General features: G+C 42.4%; 1 protein-coding gene across 36 annotated transcripts in view; it reads right to left on the bottom strand.

Moving 5' to 3' along the window:
- Plekha5 (pleckstrin homology domain containing A5) overlaps positions 1 to 19,536 on the bottom strand; it is a 181,521-nt gene that overhangs the window by 45,294 nt on the left and 116,691 nt on the right. For 24 of the 36 annotated variants that reach the window (XM_036182506.1, XM_036182503.1, XM_036182512.1 and 21 more), the window contains 4 exons: positions 17,553 to 17,668; positions 17,312 to 17,329; positions 7,768 to 8,235; positions 663 to 1,125 (listed from right to left, as the gene is read on the bottom strand). In XM_036182506.1, coding sequence (XP_036038399.1) covers positions 663 to 1,125; positions 7,768 to 8,235; positions 17,312 to 17,329; positions 17,553 to 17,668 — 1,065 coding nt within the window. Of the gene's footprint in view, positions 1 to 662; positions 1,126 to 7,767; positions 8,236 to 17,311; positions 17,330 to 17,552; positions 17,711 to 19,042; positions 19,274 to 19,536 lie in introns of those variants that run through there. The other 12 variants (XM_036182505.1, XM_036182509.1, XM_036182518.1 and 9 more) reach the window with 2 other exon arrangements.

Genomic DNA, 19,536 nt, shown 5'->3' with positions numbered 1-19,536 from the left:
TGTGGTGCCTTGTGGTGGTTTGAATGAAATGTCCCCCATGGTCTTGGGTATTTGAATACTTGGCCCTAGTAACTGGCCCTCTTGGGGTATGTTTAAGAGGTCTGGTCTGGCTGGAGGTTTCAAAAGCCACCAGCCATTCCCACTCAGCTTCCTCCCTGCCTGTAGCTTCGGTTCTCTGCTGTTTCCGCTGCCATTTCCCACTGTGACATGACGGACTCTTATTAACTCTAAGTCTGAACCCGTCCTTCGGCAGGTTGCCTTTGTCCTCGTGTTTTACCATAGCAATAGGAATAGCTAAAATATGGCCCAAACCCATAATCCAAGTTATTAAAAAAGCTGAGGCAGGAGCATCTGGAGTCTGAACCCAGCCTGGGCAACTGGTTCACAGAGTTCCTCTCTCAAAATAAAAGCACTAGAGACAAATGTAAACACTTGGCTACATAAACACACACGAGGCTTGACAACAAATAAAGGAATCACTCTTGTGATCCTGGGGTTAAGAACTAAAGTTTAGATTCTATACATGAGATTTGGACAGATTTAAGACAAAAACAGCCTTGTTAACTTCCCATTCTCTTTCCTCTAACTTAATTTAAAACAGTGCATTAGAAAGAAAATACAACATCCTTAAGCAATGAGCTAACACAAAATCAGTGTTTTACCTTTGGGTGATGAGCCCGGTGCCTGCGGTCTACTGTGACATCTCCTCTCTGGATGGGTGAAGACACTTCTGACCTATATGTTCGTTGTGGGGAGAATCCCGGGTAAGCAGCTACGGACCCATGGGAAGGTGATGTGGGGATGGAGTGCATTGTCTGGTCAGAAACCTTAACCATGGCCTTCGGGCTGCTCAGGCAGCTGTGCCGAGGAAGGGTGCTCTGCTTATGGTAAAACTGACGCTGCTGCCACTCATACAGCTGCCACATGGTGTCATCCCTCATGGACCGCCGCTTCTCTTCTGTTCCAGGCCCAGATTTCTCATGGCCAGAAGGGGTCACACTGCAGATACTCTCAGGTCTGGTCTTGCTGTTTCTTGGGAGTGTTCGGTAACCTTCAGGGTAGCGGGCCACAATCTGGGCTCGGTGGCTTGGCATATTTCTTGGCAATGTTTGGTAAGAAATTATTCTAAAATTAAAAAGAAGTTGTAAAAATGAAAAAGATGTCATAAAATGAAGAGAGAGCTGTTTTTGCAATTTTAAGCAACACTGTATTTCTGGCTGCCCTGGCAGGCAAATACATATCAGACTTCATTGTTTAAAAGGATATAGTTTAGTGGCAGAGCACTTGCTCAGCATGTGTACAGCCCAGGGCTTGACCCTCAGTACATGACAAAGAGAAAGAAGAAAAGAAAGGAGGTAGACCAGTTGGCCAAATTGTTATATGAGGTATAAAGCTTTTAAACGAAATCCCAGATGGTAATGTAGTACATAAACAATCTATATCAATCATGTGTGATGATTAGTTCCACAAAATATATTTGATTTGATGCAGAAGTATTTACTCCACTTCAGTTGATAATAAGAACATTCAGCTTTAATCCCAGTTTGATGGGTAGAGGTAGGTGGATCTCTGTAAATTCTAGTCTACTTACTGAGACCCTGTCTTAAAATATACAAACAAACAAACTCCCTGTCCCCCGAAACCATCCCCCAAACAAAACAAAACCCAACTCCCAAGATATAAATAAATTAAAAAAGGGCATATTCAAGAATTAACCTCAAGTCTTTTCCCTTGTCTGTGCAACCAGTCAGACAGCAGGGCCCTGTTTTAAAACACACAGACACACAGACACACACACACAAACAAATAGCAACAACCCCCCAAACCCTAAAAAACGCCCACACCCCAACCAACCAAACAAAAAACAGTAAGACTAAATTTCAAGAATTCATCTTATGCTACCATTCTGTGGTATATATATCCTAAGACGAAGTTACTGTAATTCAATAAAACAGGATATGAATGGGAAAGGCGGGTTCCGAGAGTGGGTTCCTGACCACCTTCCAATGACTGTGCTTTCCCACAGAGCACAACTGCACCTGTTTCCACTGCCTTCTCCTGCGTGTTAAATGTCTGGAGGTGTTGGTGACTCCATAAATGGGGGCGAGGACTGAGGCGCAAGCTACTCTACTCTTCAAAATATTTGTGTGTTTATTGATTTTCTTTTCTATGTATGAGTGTGTTAGCCTACATGTATATATGCACCATGTTTGTGCATGGTGAAGGTGAAGGACAGACGAGGGCATCAGATTCCCTGGAACTGCAGTTGTAGGTGGCTGTGAGCCACCAAGTGGGTCTGGGAGCAGAACCAGGTCCTCCGGAAGAGCAGCCAGTACGCTTAATCGCTGAGCCATCTCTCCAACCCCATTTTACTCTTAATAATTTGAATCCCTGGCTGACAAACTGGAAGCCAAAGATTTATCTTAAATTCATTGTGTGTGTGCGTGTGTGTGTGTGTGTGTGTGTGTGTGTGTGTGCGCGCGTGTGTTTATGTGCTGAGCACATACATGGAGTCAGAAGAATGTCAGACCCCCTGGAGTTACAGGCAGTTGTGATCCACCCAACATGGATGCTGGGAACTGGAAAAGCAGCAAGTATTTTTAATTGCTGAGCTATCATCTCTCTGGCTCTCCCTGAGATCTCTGACACAGATTTGCTACTGGCAGCAATGCATAAATACTACTTAGCATGTGTGATGGCATATCTCTGGGCTCTGGAGGAATGCGACAGGTCTGAGGCAGCTTGGGTTGCATTTGGGTTGCAATGAGATCTTGTCTCAACAAGAAAAATAAAACATAGTCCCTGAACAGATTTTACTGTGACCTAGTGTAATGGATTGGGTACATACTGGGCTGTGAGGCACACTACATAGTTAGTTCCTATTGGTTTGTAAAATTTTATTATTGTAATTCAATGAGAAATTCTCAGTAATTAGAATATACCTTCTCTGTGTGGCTGTGAGAAATACTGCAATGTAGAGGGAAAGGCAAAACAGGAACAGCTGGGAGAGAAGGTGCAAACCCTGATCCCAGTGCTTGGGGGATAGAGGAAGTTGGATCTCTGTGAGCTCAGGGCCAGTGTGGTCTGCATAGGAAGTTCCTGGCCAGCCAGGTTAGCATATCCATATTCTTTTAACGTCTGTCATTATAGAGAGAGTTTCTGAAAGGAAATGCAGGCATCCTAACCTACTTCTAGCACTCACTATACCAGCAATTTCCAGACATTTATATTTAAATGAAAAAATTATCCCTTCTTTTAAAAAAATCTGCTAAAGGCATGTATGTTATGCATGAAAAATAGTCCAGCTATTCATCTGTCATAATGGATTAATTGAAACTGAAGACACCAGGGCTAAGGAGATGGCTCAGTAGCTGACTGCTTGCTGCTCTTCTAGCATCCACATTAGGTGACTAACAACTGCCTGATCTTCTGGCCTCTTGGGCAAAGCCCCTCTACACTCACAATCATGATCCTCACACACACAAATGATAATTAAAAACAAAACTAAAAATAATACTACAGAAAGCTTTGGAAGCACATAACCGCAGAAGGCTGGTGCCCTTCATGTGTTCCCATGCCCAGCAGCCACATGAATCCTGTAGTGACTGTGCTTTCTTGCCTACAAGGGATGTGATCAGGAAACTGTCTAGAGCTTTAAGGTCACATTCATCATTAATATTCAAAACATTGCTGACCCCTTCAGTCATCTCTCCCAAATAATATTTCCTTCTTTATTTTGGTTCCTTTTCCATATTTTCAATGTCTTTTCTCAAAAGCTGCAAAACAGAAGAAAATGTCCCCCACCCCCAATCACTACGCAGCTTTGGGAGCAGAGAGAGAGAGCAAACAGTCTATATGAGCAGAACAGTTCAATTATTTGTGGCTCTCCCCTGTGGTGTTCCTGGCCCTTTCCCCTCACAACTGGATCTCCCTCCCAACTTCTCTGCTGACACAAAAGCAGAAATTAGGGGGAGGAAAGCTGGAAGCCCCATGGTCTTGTATTCAGGAAGTACTGCAGCCAGAGGAAGCTGATTCCTTCCACCCAAGACCACTCTAGCAGTCTACCTCAGGTTGGTTCCAGCTGAGAGACTAACTCTAAAGCAACTTACCCACCACACCTTGCTTCAGAAATTTAAGAAAGCTAAATAATAAATGTAAGAAACACTACAGAAGCATTAACTGCAAGTTAAGCACAGAATGCCAATATGGACGTGTATCTTTAAGAATGATAGGCTTTGCTGGTTTAAAACACACCAAATGGACCTATGCACCAACAGTACAGATTGCAACTCTGGGGAACACCGATGTCAGTGCCCTGAAGCAGTCACTATCATGTGAGCTGCTGTATTTACTCATGTGTTACTGAGAGCAGTGTTTCCTATCACCTTGGCTACTGGCCACAGAGTTTAAAATGGTCTTTTGCCATCTTTGAAACTTTGGCGGACTCTTAATAGAGACACAAGTTATTAACAAGTAAATTCATTTTTGTCTTATACACTTTCTAGCTTTAGGAGACCTGATTTTCAGAAGTACAATTTACTTCAGTGATTTTGTTCCAAAGAAATTCAAATTAAGCAAAGTGTGATTGACTCTGAAGTAAAAGATTAAGAAGAAAGCACTGTGAGCCCATTCAGCAGCAGCTGCCTGTGATCTGCCCTGGGGGACAATGACCAGCTCTGCTACTCACAAAGGCACTTCGCAGCTCAGTTCAGAGGCAGTTCCGGGAAAGGGGTGGGGGTGGGGGTGGGGGTGCACACAACACAGGGACGGGGACCTACCATCCAGACTAAACATTAAACCTCCCCTGCTTCCTACCAGGTCTTAGTAATTAAGAAAGTCTTTCATAAAGAAAAAAAAAAAATCAGTTTTTTCGTTACGATGTGTCCTTTCACCAATAAGTTTGCAAGTTGCAAATGTTTTTTTGGGAGGAGGTTTATTTAGGAACACAGATGATACTTTTCAAAGATTCAAAGTAGCCTTGAGCCATTTGAAAAGATTGTGACATTCCAAGCACTCAGGGAACCCAAAGAAGAATGCAAAGAAAGCCCTTGTCAGCCCTCAGAGGGGGCTGCACTCAGAAGAAAAGGCTAGAAAACCTTCCCAGGGGCCCCGCTAACACTCAGATGAAAACATAAATTCCAGGTACTCGCTATCCTCTCTACTCTTTTAACTCAAGGAAGAACTGTTTTATTTGAGGGAAAGATTCTTATTTGAAATGAGATTTAAGTAGAGAGGAAGGGACTGGGTAGACTTCCAGTCTAAATTATTTCCTGAATGTGATCTGTAGTGCCTCCAATATGTTCACCCTCAGAACTACTTCCTGTTTTTCTGTCTAATCAAATTTTACTTATTTGTTTTCCTACTGACAATGTATGACTTGAGTTGTCTTTGTTATTTCATACAAATAGTTAAATTCTATTTTCTCATCCATGCATTAAGTAATTTGCTCACATATGACTGTGAAAAGTATTATTTCATTGTTTCTTTAATGTGTAATTCCCTGGTAACTGGTAAATTAGAACATTTAGTCATGCTTTTTTGAAAAAAGTTGGTAATACTTAGTGTACAAACATATAAAATGAACATACACCGTGGAAATGCTAAATCAAACTGAGTGTGTGTATTACTGTGTGTAACTTGAAATTCTGACATGTCTTGGAGGGCAGGTGCAGAGGTGCAACCTTAAATCTCATCAATGGATAGGCAGAAGCAGTGGTATCTATAATAAGGTCCTGGCCAGGCCAGCCAGAGATACATAGTAACAGCCTGTTTCAAAATGAGCAAACAAATCTGAGCCAATTTTCAAGTATACAATTCATTGTTAGAATTCAATCATTATGTTGTACGGTAGAATCTACAACTTACAGGTTTGAAGTATTATTTACTTTCTCTTGTGAAAATCATAAAAATGAGCGCTGAGGATAGGGAAGAAGATGGGTGAGCACCTCGTCACAGTGTGTGTGCGCACGCCTTGGGAGAGCTAACATGCCCAGTCTACCCAGGCTTTAGAGCCACACTTTGAAGACAACTTCAGATAGTGCAGTCTAGCTACTAACTGAGTAGAACTAGAAAGCATTACCACACCTCACAAGTTTCAGCACTGAACCAAAACATTCAAGTCATGCTTTCTGTTTTCTATTACTCAGAAGCTACAGTAACAATTACATTAGAGAACTACATGAAAATCACTATACACTTACAGCATAGACTACATTATCAAGCATGTAGGTAACATGGAAAATCCACTTAACTTGTTTTAGTGTTCTCAGATGGGTCTCACTATGTAGCTCTGGCTGACTTACTTCTGACTACGTATGGTCTGGATTGGCCTTGCATTTGTACCCATTGTGGCTTCAGAGTGCTGAGACTGCATGGTAGAGCACCACAGCTGGCTTAAACTTGGTGTTTTCAGGGCTGGGGAGTCAGCACAGTGCTTAAGAGCATTGGATGCTCTTGCAGAGGACTGGACTTCAGTTCCTAGCACCTAAAAGACCCCTTACAGGGGATCACAGAGAGGCACCAGGCATGTACATACCTCTGCAGGCATTAGTCATGTATACAATGTGCATACATACATACATGCAAGCAAAACATTCATACACATAATATATTTTATGTTTGCTGGATGTGGTGGTGTACAACTTTAATTCCAGCACCTGTGAGGCAGAGACAGATTTGTGTCTACATACCATGTTTCAGGCCTGCCAGCCTGGATTATTAGTGAGACTATGTCTCAAACAAACAAACAAACAAACAAACAAACAAGTTTTTTGAAATGTACCTTCTTCTCAGCATATATTCCTGATAATCTTTGCAAGCCCTGTTATTTCTTATTTCTTAAATGTTTGTTCTCTTAGGTCCCCTCTCCTTTTATTAAAACTAAGACAGGGTCTTACTATGTAGCTGGCCTTGAACTCTTTAGACTTGAAGTCTTTAGACTCAGCCACTTGAGTGCTAGGATTAGAGGCACAGACCACCGCACCTGGCCTTGCAGAGTACCTTGGAATCTCCCTTTTCTCCACTTTCACACCTTTAGCCACGTGAGACACTGGTGACATCTGAACCATGCTCAACTTCAGATTGCTCTCTGGAGATGCAGGCTCACAGGCATGGGGCCAGATCTCTCCCCTTTCACTTCATGTCAACTGTCTCCAAACCACTAGGCTGCAATTGAATGATTATAGGGTAATTCTTCCCTTCCCTTATTGTTGTGCCAGGAATTGAACCTAAGGCATGTGAGGCACACTAGTGATTTCTTGGTTTTGTTTTGAAACAAGGTTTCAGTTGTGTAGTTTTGACTGGCCTTGAACTCCTGATCCCCTGCCTCCATTCCTAAATACTGGGATTATAGGTGTGTGCTACCACACCTGGGTCCTAGATTTCTTGTCTAAGAAGATCTTTTAGTCCATGAGGTTGTAGAAGCTGCTAATAGAAAGCAGATTAAGGCTTGAGACAAATTCCCACAGGTTCATCACAGTTCAGAATTCTATGAGAGGAGAAATAGGGGTGAAGGTAGAAAGAAAGAGCCCCTCTTCATCTCCCTAAAACTTATCTCTCCCATTAACTTCACCCCGTCCTTTGTCAGAGGCTAGGAAGGATGGGCTCTTCCCCAAAGCAAGACTATCCATAGAAACATGAGACAGAAAATACATCTGATCAATGTGGAAGTGGGAAATCGAAAACATACTTCAAACCAGTACTGTAAAAGAAGCCTACCTGCTCCACCACATCATCAAAGAAACTGGGCTGTCACGATAAGGTACTTACCCTCTAGGCTCTTCTTCAAGACCCCGTCCTTTCTGGATTTTAATCCACTGCTCCAGCTGCTGCATTGAATTTGTTCTCTGAATGACTCGATCAGCTTCTGTGGCCAGGGGCCCTGTATTTGGGTGACTCCCACCCTGGACATCTGCCAAGCTGACATTCACTGTTTTGCCATCTGAACTATTCACATTGATGGGTCTGTAGTGCACATTCTGAGGCGGGCAGGCTAGCCCAGTTTCATATTCTGATGGCAGAGAGTTCAACTTTACACTGTTAATTTTTGTTAGAGGTCTCTCGTGGCCATCCTTCTGAAATCCGTATTTTTCAGCTTCTAAGGCCCTTTTTTCCTCCATTTTGCTTATTTCCTTATTTTTTTGATTGTTTTGGACCTCTGGCTTAATGAGGACTCTGTGGTTGGGAATATTATTGGTTTCTTTAGTTGATGCACCTTCAGTTGCAATCTTGTCCACTCTGAAAGCAGAGGAGACAAGCAGAGTAAACAAACAGATGGAGACTCAACCCAGGAAAACTTAACCTTCATAAGAACAAGCAAACCAACTAACAGAGGCAGAGTATAAGCTCACAGAGAACCTCAGAACTGTGGTATTATCATGCACATGTAACTCTAAAATGCAAGAAAACACTGTCAGGCAAAAGCTACTGAGACAAGTGCCCTATGCCTCTGCCTGCCAAAATCTGGAAACACAGCAAATGCTATTTCTCACCATTAACAGTCAAACCACAATTATTTAAAGCAGTCAGTCAATTGAAATAACAAATTAGTCATGAAGGTCAGCTCATCATGAGACTAGACACTCATGAGTCTGGCTATGGAAGCTGTTGTAACAGGAAAGTACAGCCTGATGCCACCAAAAAGCTCAACTGTATGACTAACTCTTGTTTGTACAAGAGGACCTGTGTGTGGCTTTATTTTCTGGAGAAAAGTCACTGGGTAGCCCAGGTTATCAGTTTCAAACTTAAAGTGATCCTCTCAAGTGCCATGGCTGCTGAAATTACAGATGTAAAACATCACACCCAGACAGCAAAGTTTAGGAGCTATCAGAGCAAAGTTGCTTATGCTTAGTGGGTATCTTTATTTCATTTTATTTTATTTTTTCCCTTTAAAGGCAGGGCCTCCCTATGTAGGCCAGGCTGGGTAGAACTCACAGAGATCTATCTGCTTCTACCTGAGATTAAAGGTATGTACCAGCATGCCCAGCTTTAGTGGATTTGTTTACTTTTTTTTGTTTGTTTGTTTTTCGAGACAGGGTTTCTCTGTAGCTTTGGAGCCTGTCCTAGACTAGCTCTGTAGCCCAGGCTGGCCTCAAACTCACAGAGATCCGCCTGCCTCTGCCTTCCGAGTGCTGGGATTACAGGCATGCGCCACCACTGCCTGGCCCATGGATTTGTTTACTTCTTAATAGCTGCTTCTTTGGCAAGGTACAGAAGTTTACACTGCCTCAGTTTCCTCTTTGGTAAACAGAGAATTTCAGCAATGCCAGAGGACTGTCATGAGAACCAACAACAACTGGCGTGTCTCTTACTGCCTTCACTTTTCTCAGTTCATCAAGTAGCTCTGTGGGATCCATGTGCCCGAGAGAAGAAAATATTTGTCAATTGTGTTTCTGGGCCACCTGAGTTACTACCCAGTTGCTACAGGTCTTTTTTCTGTCTTTCTGTCTTTTTTTTTTTTGGTTTTTCGAGACAGGGTTTCTCTGTAGCTTTGGAGCCTGTCCTGGACTAGCTCTGCAGACCAGGCTGGCCTTGAACTCACAGAGATCCGCCTGCCTCTGCCTCCCGAGTGCTGGGATTACAGGTGTGCGCCACCAACGACCAGCTTTTTTTTTTGGACAGGGTTTCTCTGTGTAGTTTTGGAGCTTGTCCTGGAACTTGCTTTGTAGACCAAGCTGGCCTCGAACTCAGAGAGATCCGCTTGTCTCTGCCTCACGAGTGCTGGGATTAGAGTGTGCCACCAACTGGTCTCTCGGATGAGAAGTGGTTTTCCTGAGCCAATACTATCCAGGCTTTGATAAAACCAAGCTAAGTATCTGAACCCAAGACCACCTCATTCATCAGGAACTCACAGAATTGGCCTGCCCCCTGCATTTCAGCATGCTGTGGTGCTACTGTGAGATCCCAAGGGTGGTACTGTTGCTAAGTTCCATGATGTGTGGAAAACATACATATTCACACGTATGTACCTAATTTCAACTTTCAGTGGAGAAATGTAGATTCTATAGACTCTGGCATGGGGCTCTAGCAAGAATGAAATCACATACTGCACAGACACAAGTCATACATGAACCACTGCTTCCAAATCAGACGTCACAGGAGACACAGGGCAGTTACAAAGATGGGCTTCTTCCCTTCAAAAGGGAAACCACTAAGAAAATGACAGCAAATGTTCACTGACATCTGCAGGGAGAGTTGTTTAACACTGAATGCTGAGTATCTTAAAAACTGTACAACTAAGTTCAGTCTACTCCAGCTACTGTTTTAGACTAGAATTGTAATTTTTTCCCCCAGAGATTTATCACTGAAGAAACATAAGCATGCAATGACTCTTCTTTAAATGAAATAAAACTGACTCAGAAAACTATGAGAATATAAACCAGGAGAATTGTACCTGACTTAAGAAAGTAATACTTAAGCCATGACTGGAAGCAAACAAAACCACCCCAAAACACTAGACACTACTCTGGCGATTAAGACAAATGGGAGGGTTCACATCCTTAGTCACCAGGGAAATGCAAATCAAAACGACTCTGACATATCAACTTATACCTGTCAGAATGGCTAAGATCAAAAGCACTGCAGACAGTTTATGTTGGAGAGGATATGGAGCAAGTGGAACACTCCTCCACAGTTGGTGGGAGTGCAAACTTATATAGCCACTTTGGAAATCAGTACAGTGGTTTCTCAGAAAACTGGGAATCAATATTCCTCAAGACCCAGCTATACCACTCCTAGGCATATACCAAGGAATGCTCATTCATACCACAAGGACACATGCTTAACTATGTTCATAGCAGCATTATTTGTAATAGCCAGAACGTGGATACAACCTAGATGCCCCTCAACTGAAGAATGGATAAAGAAAATGTGGTACATATACATAATGCAGTACTACTCAGCAGTAAAAAAACAAGAGATCATGAAATTTGCAGGCAAATGAATGGAACTAGAAAATATAATCCTGAGTGAGGTAATCAAGATTCAGAAGGACAAACATGGTGTAGTCACTCATAAATGGATACTAAATAACCAAACTTCAACCTATAGCTCTTCTAAACCAAGCAACAGTTGATACCTGAAGACAGGTGTGGGAATACACACCTCAACCCCAGTGCAGTCAGGAAGATCAGGAGTTTAAGGTCATTCTTCTCTACACTGAGTTTGAGGCCAGCCTGGGTTACATGAGATTCTTACACACACACACACACACACACACACACACACACAATGCAGCCATGTGACTATCCCAGAGATCATTGTGTTAGTGAAATATGCCTAATCCAGGAAGATAAATATATCCTCTCATTTACACCTAGAAATATTGACCTCTAAAACACAGGACAGAAAAGTAGTTACTATACAGCCAGGGAGGGATGGGGTGGAATGGGCAGAGAGAGGACAGATAATTGGTACAGCTCAAAAGGAGAAGACATTTCTATAACTTTTTTTTTTTTTTTTTGAGCTGAGGATCCAACCCAGGGTCTCAAGCGCTCTACCACTGAGCTAAATCCCCAACCCGACATTTCTATATCTTAACAGCATTGTAAGATAACTATGGTTGATAATAATTTTTCAAAGTAACTAGTATAGATTTTTAAGGCCCCAGCAAAAAGAAGCGATCAAAGTCTGAGATGACATCTATGCTAATTACCCCAATCTGATCACTACATAGTGAATACATGTGAAATGTCCCATGTGTAATTACTATACGCTAGTAATATATGTAATTATTGTATGTCAACTGACAGTAAAAACATAGGGTTGGAGGTATAGTTTACTGACAGAGATGGGGTGCTTGCCTAGCATGAGAGATACCATGGGCTAGATGCGTAGCGTGTGCGTGTATGTGCATGCCCATGCGTGCAGTACACACGCATGCGTGCACACACACAATGTAAAAACACCAAGGGGAGCTGGAGAGAGATGGTTCAGTGGGTAAGAGCACTTGTGGCTCTTTCAAAGGATCTAGGTTCAATTCCAAGCACCCACATGGAAGCTCACAATTATCTACGTGATTCCAGTTCCAGGGGATTTGATGCCCTCTTTTGGCCTCTGTGAGCACCAGGCACATTTGCAGTACACAGATGTACATGCAGGCAAAACACCCATAATTTTTTTCAAAAAGTCAAAAGAAACACAGTGAGGCTACACAAAATGAAAATAATATGCCAAGAGATGAAAATTATTCAGAGAAAATATAGTAGACTTACATTTTTAAAAATGTCATCAGCTATCTACACACATTGTAGTTTCTGGATGAAATCCTTTAAGGATTTAGTACAAACGAGCTTTAAAAACTGGATTGTAGGTGGGTGAATGTGTACTGTCATGAGCTGGCCATGCCAATCACAAAGGCATACCTTCCCCATATTAATCAGGTGTGGAATTGCAAAGCCTTCTTCTGGTCAAGTGTGAATGTTGATAGACTGTGTAAGTAGGAGTGTTTATAAATGACTGACCAGTATGTGCAAAAAACTAGCAAGTGCAACTTCTTCCTTGAAGACATTTCCTGACTGAGACCTCTCATTGAGAATGACTCCTCCCAATGTGCTGTACGTAATAAGCATGCTACAGTCTAGGTTATTTACTTATTTATTTATTTTTTGAGCTGAGGATCAAACCCAGGGCTTTGGGCTTGCTAGGCAAGCACTCTACCACTGAGCTAAATCCCCAACCCCAGTCTAGGTTATTTTGGAAGTTGGTGCCATGAGTGTACATGGCCCACTGGAACCCATCTTTTATATGTGTGCCTGTCTTTTCTTCCTTCCCACAGTCAGGTTTCCAGACCCAACCCTTGCAGGACTTGGCAGTGGATGTTTTGGGCTGAGGATGTAGCTTAGTAGTTGAGTACTTACCTAACATACAAAGACTTAGGTTTGGTATCAAGCACCAAAAAAAACCCCTTCCCCAAACCTGGTTATTTTATCTCTTAGGTGATATGCCCTGGTAATTGTTTTAAGTATTTGGACCACAAAGCAAAGGAATCCCATTGCTTTTACTTCAAGCAAACAAAACATCTCAATGGATGTATGAAATTAAATATAAAAAAATATACTTTCAATATTCAGTTCTAAACATAATGGGGTAGGATTAAAAATGTTAACAGCTCAGTGTAGAAGAAAGCAAGCCAACTCTTAGTGTGATAGGAACCACTGCCTCCAGGCTGGACTCAGAGGTGTTCATAACTGCTGGCTAAGGGACAAACTACAGCAACACAGCTGCCTGACATAAACAATTCATCATCTCACGAGTACATGTTGCTTTTTAAAAAATGTATATGGGCTCAACAATTTTTGCTCATACAATCCCTCCTCTTTCTCGCCAATTGAACTCCTGGAGCTCCACCTGGGGCCTGGCTGTGGATCTTTGCATCCACTTCCATCAGTAATTGGATGAGATTTCTAGCATGACAGTTAGGGTGTTTGGCCATCCGATCACCAGACTAGGTCAGTTAGGGCTTTCTCTCCCACTGCCAGTACTCTACAGTGGAGGTATCTTTGTGGATTTCTGGGGACCTCTCCAGCATTTTGCTTCTTCCTATTCTCACGTGGTCTTATTCCTTGTTCTCCCTCTCTGTTCTTAATCCAACTGGAATCTCCCACTCCCCTAGGCTCTCTTTCCCTCGAACCTTGTCCTTTATTACCCCACTCACTTCCAGGCTGTTCATGTAGATCTCATCCATTTCTCTGTCATTGGGTGATCCCTGTGTCTTTCCTAGGGTCCTGTTTTCTAGGTAGCCTCCCTGGAGTTGTGAGAAGCAGTCTAGTCATCTTTGTTTTACATCTAGTATCCACCTATGAGTGAGTACATACCATGTTTGTCTTTCTGGGTCTGAATTACCTCATTCAGGATGATTTTTGTCTAGTTCCATCCATTTGCCTGCAAACCTCATGATGTCATTGTTTTTCTCTGCTGAGTAGTACTTCATTGTGTATATGTACCACATTTTCTTTATCCATTCTTCAGTTGAAGGGCATCTAGGTTGTTTCCAGGTTCTGGCTATTACAAACAATGCTGATATGAATATAGCTGAGCAAGTGCCCTTGTGGTATGATTGAGCATTCCTTGAGTATATGCCCAAGAGTGGTATAGCTGGATCTTGGGGGAGATTGATTCCCAATTTTCTAAGAAAGCACCATATTGATTTCCAAAGTGGCTGTACAAGCTTGCATTCCCACCAGCAGTGGAGGAGAGTTCCCTTTGCTCCACATCCTCTCCAGCATAAGCTATCTTCAGAGGAGGGATTATATGAGCAAGAATTGTTGAGACCAAGATTGGAAAAAGCACAGGGACAAATAGCCAAACTAATGGAAACACATGAACTATGAATCAATAGCTGAGGAGCCCTCAACTGGATCAGGCCCTCTAGATAAGTGAGACAGCTGATTAGCTTGAACTGTTTGGGAGGCCCCCAGGCAGTGGGACAGGGACCTGTCCTTAGTGCATGAGCTGGCTGTTTAGAGCCTGGGGCCTATGCTGGGACACTTTGCTCAGCCTGGGAGGAGGGGACTGGACCTGCCTGGACTGAATCTACAGGTTGAGTTGACTCTCCAGGGGAGTCTTTGCCCTGGAGGAGATGGGAATGGGGGTGGGATGGGGGCAAGGCGGGAGGGGGGAAAACAGGGTAATCCATGGCTGATATGTAAAATTAAATTAAATTATAAAATAAAAAAATGTATATGGGTGTCTTTGCTTGCCTGCATGCACTGCCTTTGGAAGCCAGGAGAGGGCACCAGATCCCCTGAAACTGCAGTCACAGATGATTATGAGCCTCCATGTGGCTACTGGGAGTGAAGCCTGAGTTCTCTGGAAGAGTAGCTACTGCTCTTAATCAATGAGCCACCTCTCATGTCTTACATGTTACTTTTATATGTGGTTTTAATAAATTTATTACTTTTTTTGGTGAAAAGATCTCATTGCATAGCCTAGGGCTGGCCTGCAACTCATGATTTTCCTGCTTCTACCTCCTAGGTGCTGGGATTACAGGAGTTCATCACCAGCTTGGCTCCCACCCAGGTGCTGGAAGTATAGGGGTGCACCACCACACTTGGCCCCAGCTGTTTGAATTATAAATTTAGCAAAAGAAAATGGAAAACTGAAAAAAAGTATAACATGTATAACATGTAGTATAGAAGCTACTTGAAAATAAAATACTCTAATTTCTATACTCATTTCTATATTTAAAAAAATTCCTAGAGCTTTATAGAAATTTGCATATATTTACAATTCTTTTTTTTAAGTACAAGGTGAAAAGAGAAACCAGACAAAAATCCATTCTCATTCTCTCTCTCTCTCTCTCTCTCTCTCTCTCTCTCTCTCTCTCTCTCTCTCTCTCTCAGCTGAGGAGGGCCTTGCACTTGCTAGGCAAGTGCTCTACCACTGAGCTAAATCCCCAACCCCTCCCCCCCTCAATTTAGTATGGTATGTAGGTGTGTGTGATATACGTGGGCATGGGTGACTTCTCACTCTATTTTTTATTATTATTATTATTATTATTATTATTATTTTGGGTTTTTTCAAGACAGGGTTTCTCTTGGGCAGCCCTGGCTATTCTGAAGCTTTCTATAGATCAGGCTGGCCTTGAACTCAGAGATCTGCCTGTCTCTGCCTCCCAAGTGCCGGGATTAAAGGTGTGCTCCACCACCAACCAGTGTGTGTGAATGTGCATATGTATGTGGGGGACATACATGCCACGGTGTGTATATGGAAGTCAGGACAATATTGCAGCATCACTTCCTTTCCCCATGGGTTCTGAAGACTGAACTCAGGCTATAAGGCTTTCAAGACAAACATTTTTACCCACGCCAAATACTCATTGGCCCTGGCCTTGACTGCTTCACCCTCTTGCCTCCACTATCCAAGTGTTGGAATCAGATATCCCAAGGACTAGGGTTTTGGTTAGAGGACAGCACTTGCACACACAAGGCCCTGGGTCTGAGACCTTTAGCACAGCCACCACCAGCAACCCTAGAACCTGTTTTATTTCCATGCTTGGGTACCTGGATGAGGATTTGGGTTTTAAAAACAATAATACAAGTAAGAGCCAGGCTTGGTGGCAGAAGACTTTTATACTGGCAGTTGGGAGGTAGAGGCAGGTGAATCTTTTTGCATTTGAGGCTAGCTTGGTCTGCATAAAGAATTCCAGGACTTCTAGGGCTATGTAGAGAGACCCCGCCTTAAAAAAAAAGTACCTATCTCATAAAGCCTCAATTCAGTCTTTTACACAACATGCCAAAAGACCACTAAAATGCATACTGAAATACTATGTATGATGCCATGGGGCTTGACCTCTAACTGGGAGACAGACAGACAGACACACAAACATGCCCCTTTAAATGTGCATGTTAGCAGTTTTCTTATATATAATGTGAACTTAATTATCATCGACTGGAAATAAATTTAATTCCACTATAAACCTCCAAATTACAGAAATTTTCAAGAAGTGTATTTCCTAACAATTGGGAGGCAGGGGCAGGTGGATCTATGAGTTCAAGGCCAATCTGGTCTAGTTCCAGAACAGTCAGGAATATATAGAAAAATCCCGTCTCTAGAAAGAAAAAAAAAAACGAAGGAAAGAAAACAAACAAACAAACAAAAAGCATATTCCTCCACCCTCTATTTTTGCAGTTTGAGAAACCTATTTTCTTTGCTTAGGTCTGCTTCTTTCTCAGACAGAGTTTTGTGATGTAGTCCAGGCGGCTCTGGGCTTGGGTTACAAGTGTGTGCCACGGGCCAGAGACAGCTCAGCGGGTAAAGGCGCTCAGGGTCATCACTGGGACCTACATACTGAAATGAAGAGAGCCATCTCCTGAAAGTTGCCCTCTTGCTTCCACATGAACACTGTAATGCATGCATGTACACACACATGTGCAAAAGAAAAAAGTACATGCTACCATGTCTGGTCGACTAGCTCTCAGCATAATGCAGATAATTAATATGACTTGTTATCTCCAAGCAAGGAAGACAATCAACAACCCTAGGATCAATTTTCATAAGAATCTGAGTACCACAGTTCTGAAGGAAAGGCACAATTCATCAAGAGGAGATATATTTAGAAATAATTTAAATGTTCTAAGAATTATCTTCTGGAGTTATTAATAACAAAATAACCAGAATTAGCCACAAAATACTAACAAAATAAAACTCATCAGAATTTTTTGTTGTTATTTATTTCCCAAATACCAATACCATATAAAAACACAATGAAATAAACTGCATGAAATTAAATTCTACAATTAAGGCTCTTTAAAAATTTTTTTCCATGAAGTGCACAAATCTGTACAGCTTTAAGATAATAAAGAGATGTACTCACCGGAAATTAAAGGTAATTCTGTAAGAAGAAAGAACATTCAGTGTGAATGTTAGGATCCTAGAGCCCCTAGTACACTGACAGTGAAAATGAGGTGGACTAGTCAACTTTGTCAACTGACAAAGGCACACATGCAGGCCGTAAGCCGGCCTGGTGAGGGACGACCATGCACCAGGACAATGGCATTTGCAAGGCAGGAGCAAAAGGAGGTTGAGAGTCACTGCTGCTTCCCTCAGGGCTGTACCTTTTCACAGGCTCTGTCTGCACCAGGGCAGCATCTAACATGGCCTTCATCCACAGTTCCATTTCCTTTCCTGTATCGGTGCAGAAATAATAGGTCCGCATGTTTGGATGGGCTGCCTGAGTGAGAACGACACCATCGCTTTATCATGATATGCAATTCTGAAAAAGAGGGGAAAAGTGACTCCTTATCTTTCATTACTATGAAATTTCAAAGGAAGGAGATTTGTCTTTTACATAAGACACAGACATGACTTAAGAACATACATACTGATCCCAGCAGCTACAACACTAATTATCCTTTTAATGTTTCTTCAATTGCATGTATCTCAAAGCTACAAAAACATGTGCTCAAGGACGGAGTGGGGTCTGTCCCACTCACTTAACTCTAACCATTTTTAATTTGGTGCAGCCAATATTTTCTCATTCAGGGATAATATTTCTAGCCAGGTATGGCATTTGGGAGGCTGAGGCATGACTCTGAGGCCAGCCTGGACTATATGGTGAGTTTTAGGGCAGTGTGATCCAGTGTGGAGACCCAGCCTCAAAAACAAAACAAAACAAAACACAACCCAAAGGTGGGGTATGCTGTAGAGTGAGCAGCAACAGAACGGGAAGGCCCATGCAAGCATTCTCACTGCTTGTTAGCAGTGTCTTTAGTCTTTAACAGCAGTTAAACATGGTATATGGACACTTATGCATAAATAATCCCAAGGATATTTCCTTCTAGTTTTTCTTTTCAGGTTTCCAAGTTAAAACGCAAACACCTGCAGTTTGAGAGGACGTAACGACCAGTGGGGTTGTCTTCTATGGTGCTCTTTCTATCAGAGAATCAGGAGGAAAACAAAATAAAGACACTGGCGAAGCTGCTGCTGAGGGAGAGCACTGCCCAGCCATGGCAAGGACACATAGGATGAGCTGTGGATGGAGAAAGCTGAGGCCAGGAATGAGGAGGACCCAGTCTCAACTTCCATTTCAAAACCCCATGGTCATTCCCATTAGACACCCGAAGACTTGGCCAAATGAACAAAGGCCACCACAGCCTAAGTGAGGTGAGGAGCCTGTTAAGCAGTTGGTTGTTAAGTATTAAAAAACCAGAGCTCTACATCTACAATCACACTCTTCTCACCAACATCTTATCAGCCTTCTTCCCAAGGTCAATTGGCTTACCATCTTTAGAATACATACAATACACATATAGTCCATAAGCAGTGATCACTGTAATGTCATAACAAATTCCATGGTGAGGTCAGAGATGACTGTGTAGCCTAAGACAGTTCACGTGCTCTGGTGTTAAAGTGATCAGTAGTCACTGGACTCTTGGGAGTGGGTTTTGGTAAAACAGATGAGGAACACTGCTCACATCTGTGATCAGTGGGAGGAACTGGGCTGGTGGTGGGAAGATCCTGTTCCCGCCCTGGGACAACAGAAGCCAAACCACACACATAGCCACCCACCATGCTTAAATTCAGAAACTGGGAAGTTCCTACTTACCATGCCGATAACAGTTGACTCAAAAATCAACAAATGCAGTCATACAGTAGCTCAAAATTTAGGGGAAACGCCATACAAGAGAAGTTAAAACAGTAGTTACTATTGTTATGGGCAAAAGAACACCAAAATCAAACTAACAGTGACAGAAACTGTACCAGATTCCTGTGGTCACTTTTGTGCTATTTTAACATTGCAGATTTAAAAAACTTTTCTTTAACTGACTTTTATTACTATTACTTTTTCAGTTTTTATGTGTTGGTCTGTGCACATCTGTCTGTGTATTACATGCATGCAGTATCCTCAGAGGCCAGAAGAAGGCACTGGATCCCCTGAACTGAAAAGTTACACACCTTGTGATCTGCCATATGGGTGCTGGCACAAACATCTTCTTTGTTAAACTGTATTTTGTCCTCTGTGTTCTTAACTGCTGAGTCACATCTCTAGCCCCTGCAGAATGCTTTTCTTTTTGGTTGAGTGCCTAACCTTTCATGGCT

The sequence above is a fragment of the Onychomys torridus genome, chromosome 3, assembly GCF_903995425.1.
Source record: "Onychomys torridus chromosome 3, mOncTor1.1, whole genome shotgun sequence".
In the NCBI taxonomy this organism is placed as follows: Eukaryota; Metazoa; Chordata; class Mammalia; order Rodentia; family Cricetidae; genus Onychomys; species Onychomys torridus.
Note: the sequence above shows the minus strand (reverse complement) of the source record. Positions and strands in the feature narration are given on the sequence as shown.